This window comes from Diaphorina citri, unplaced genomic scaffold (genome assembly GCF_000475195.1).
Source record: "Diaphorina citri unplaced genomic scaffold, Diaci psyllid genome assembly version 1.1 scaffold7619, whole genome shotgun sequence".
NCBI classification, from domain to species: Eukaryota; Metazoa; Arthropoda; class Insecta; order Hemiptera; family Psyllidae; genus Diaphorina; species Diaphorina citri.
In genome coordinates this window covers 1-3393 of record NW_007384995.1, presented here as the reverse complement: position 1 = coordinate 3393, position 3393 = coordinate 1, and the positions used below count along the sequence as shown (strand labels likewise).

The 3393-nt window shown below is 42.4% G+C and overlaps 1 protein-coding gene across 1 annotated transcript; it reads right to left on the bottom strand.

The window, feature by feature from the left end:
• Nucleotides 1-120: 120 nt before the first annotated feature.
• On the bottom strand, nucleotides 121-3282 carry LOC103522253 (muskelin-like). Its single transcript, XM_026832506.1, has 4 exons — nucleotides 2995-3282; nucleotides 2056-2153; nucleotides 1866-1967; nucleotides 121-394 (listed from the first exon to the last, which is right to left on the bottom strand). The coding sequence occupies exons 1-4, from the start codon at nucleotides 3093-3095 to the stop codon at nucleotides 141-143; spliced, it is 555 nt and encodes a 184-aa protein (XP_026688307.1). The 5' UTR covers nucleotides 3096-3282; the 3' UTR covers nucleotides 121-140.
• Between the last annotated feature and the right edge of the window lie 111 nt (nucleotides 3283-3393).

Here is a 3393-nt window from a genome sequence, read left to right as displayed (position 1 = left end):
GTACCATCATTCCACAATATACTTTCAGTCTGACTGTTTTTCTCTCTTGTACAAATTGCCTTCTTATTATTTCCAACTCATATTCGACGTTGGGACATATCAGGGTTCGTCACTCACCACATATTCTACGTTGGGACATATCAGGGTCCGTCACTCACCACATATTCTACGTTGGGACATATCAAGGTCCATCGGGCATCTCGAATGGAATAACTCCAGAAGTCGCTCAGATCTTGCGTCCCATCCCAACCACCTAGCAGGTAGATGGTCTCCGTTTGGGGATCGAGGGTCATTTGGTGCCCCCCGCGCATGCCGGGGCGGGGGCCGGGGGTGTCCACCGGGGTCCAGGTGGGCCGGTAGTCTTGCTGGGAGATGTACCAGGCGAGGTAGTCATCTGGGGAGAAAAGAGACAAGTTCATTTCTTGGTTTAATGTAATGTAAATGGTTTTTTTTTTTGTGCGGGGTCCAGGTGGGCCGGTAGTCTTGCTGGGAGATGTACCAGGCGAGGTAGTCATCTGGGGAGAAAAGAGACAAGTTCATTTCTTGGAATAATGTAATGTAAATGCAGTTTTTTGTGTGTTATAAAGAGCTAGAGACTTGAAATTTGGTATGTAGATGTCAAATGTGACAAGGATGCGACACGAAACTTTTGGTTAAGATCGGTGCAACGTTGGCGGCATTTTACCGCTTTTTGGCGGCTTTCGGTGTAATTTAACAATATCTTTGGAACGGTACGGGATCGAGGGTCATTTGGTGCCCCCCGCGCATGCCGGGGCGGGGGCCGGGGGTGTCCACCGGGGTCCAGGTGGGCCGATAGTCTTGCTGGGAGATGTACCAGGCGAGGTAGTCATCTGGGAAATGGGAGAGGGGGGTTAGTGGTTGGGTGAAAGAGCTCACATAAAAAAGTGCTACGTATCGAGTCATACCCAAACAATCTGATGAAGGTGTCTTTTAACAATAAGACCATTATCAAGTCTGACAAGACATACAGCTTTACCAATTTGTTTATCAATTGTGCCCTTCACCCACTTCACCTTGCTATGATCCTGATAACATCTGACAGGAAAAACTTTTACTTGGAGAGAAGGATAACTTCCTCCTACCCTTTTATTGCTTTTCTTCCTATAGGATAAGGAAAGTAAATAACAGTAACGCGCTTGCTTGCCATGGAGAATGCCATGCTGGGGGCACGGTTGGTCCAGTGGTAACGCGCTTGCTTGCCATGCAGAAGGTCCCGGGTTCGAATTTCACCATCGACAAAAATTTGTACTCGTTTTTTGATTGTAAATATTGCAACGGGGTTATTTCTGGTGTTCTTGTGTTGGCAAAAGTTTGTACTCGTTTTTCGATTGCAAATATTTCAACGGGTTACTTTCTGGTGTTCTCGTGTTGAGCCAGCACCTAAATGGGAAGTATTGTGTCTCTTCTCGCCCATCTGATGAGAGGCATACTACGGGATGGGCATGCTACGACACAGGTCACATGCGTCTAATGTAGCAGTTGTTTCATTGCTACGAAATAAAAACGGCGGTGGAACACTCATCTTAAAAAAAAAATAGTAGGTAGGTATGTAGGTACATAATTACGAGTATGTTGAAATCGGCAGTCGGTCATTTATGATTTCGCATTTTTTCTTCTTCTTCTTCTTCTTCCTCCTCGCAAGAGGGTTGAAAGCGAAGAGAGAAGGAAGGCAGGATAGGAGAGAGCTTGCCGTTCCGAGAACGAACCTTATCTGTTTGATAGGATAAAGTTCGCCCCCGGGCTGGAATCCACGACCTAGCGCTTACAAGGCAGGTCTGCTACCCTTCGAACTAGGTCGGCTGAATTCGGGCTTAAAAAAGTAAAAACAACAGGTTTTGACTTACTATTGATGGCATTTGTCATTAGTTGTTCTACTTGTTCATAGTCGCCCTCATGTACTAGTACATTGAATAGTTGTGTTAATAGAGGATGTTCTAACCTTATACCTGGAAAATAAAAAAAAAATGAAAATGTCTTGAATTTTTGTTTATTTTTCTTGGGAGGAATCTATTAATGGCTGATATAATTCATTGCTAAATGTGTATGCTAAAGATTTATTTACCTGTGGTGGAAAGTTTGAGTCCGATGACCAACGGGATGATTGATCCATACTTTTGTCAACCTTGATATTCCTGTAACAAGATTAGATCCAATTTAAACTTTTCATTTGTATAATTATTTCTGGAAAAGCTAAGGCACAATATTTTACACCAATTCAAAATATTTTGCACTGTGACTGTTGGACTGAAGGGTAAATATGCAGAAGTCATGTCCCGTGGAAAAGAACAGCTCCTTTTTGTATTTAACCTAACCCTATAATAACACTAATCACTGCTCTAATTGTGAAAACTCCTTCTTGCGTTTAACCTAACCTTATAGTAACCAGGGTCACTGCTCATTTGTGCCAGTTCCTTTGGTAGCAATATTCTACGGACGTGACTTCTGCTGACATCATAATTCATGATTCCCACTTCGTTTGTTTGTGCGCAAGCGTTTCTGTGCTTTTTGACGTGAAAACTGACGTCACAACTCTTTGAACTTTTTCATTAGAACAGCAATTAAAAATTGAATTTTCAACCTTTTAAAGTTTCTGTTTTGTAGTTTTGACCTCAGATTCAGATTTTTCACAACTTTTTACGTAGGAATCGACCTTTAATTAAAAATATTTTCCCAACTGCAACTCCTCCATTGACTTAGGCTAGGTAACCATGCACACTCAGCAGACCTAGATCTCGAGCTTTTTCCACCACACACATTCAGACAGTCTGATAAACCTAGCTCTGAAACCATGGTCTCTCAGACAGTCTGAGCATGAGTGGTGGTCATTAAGTACTGAGGGTGTTTTTCTACAAAGTTGGTCTCGAACTGTTCAGATACACCATGCATTTTGACGTGTTTTATCTGAAACCTGGACACTTTAATCCTCTCAGGAGACCTGAAGGGTTGGCAAGTTTTGCAGAGCTCTCTACTTACTCTGGCACGTAGGTAGTTGAATAGCTGGAATAACTATGAACACTGTACTCGAGCTTTTTCATCTTGACACCCTCATCTCTCTGTGTTTTACACTCTGCCATCTTTTACTTTCCTTAAAAAAACACTTCGGGTGTACAGAAAATTTAGAACGGGAAAAGCACGCTTGTGAAAACGGGACTTTGTGCGTTAATTCAGCAGTTTTCGGAATCCCGTTGCAAATTCTTTGATAAAAGATAAGAAATGATAAAAATCCGAAAGGGTTCCTTCAACTTTTCACCATTTTACGGATTTCTTTCTGTGTGGCTGTGTGCCCGGTTCAAAACTTTTGTTTATGGAATCAGCTGTTATAATCAGCATCCATCGGTGGCAAACGTTGAGTTTTCAAACGCAATCGGATGT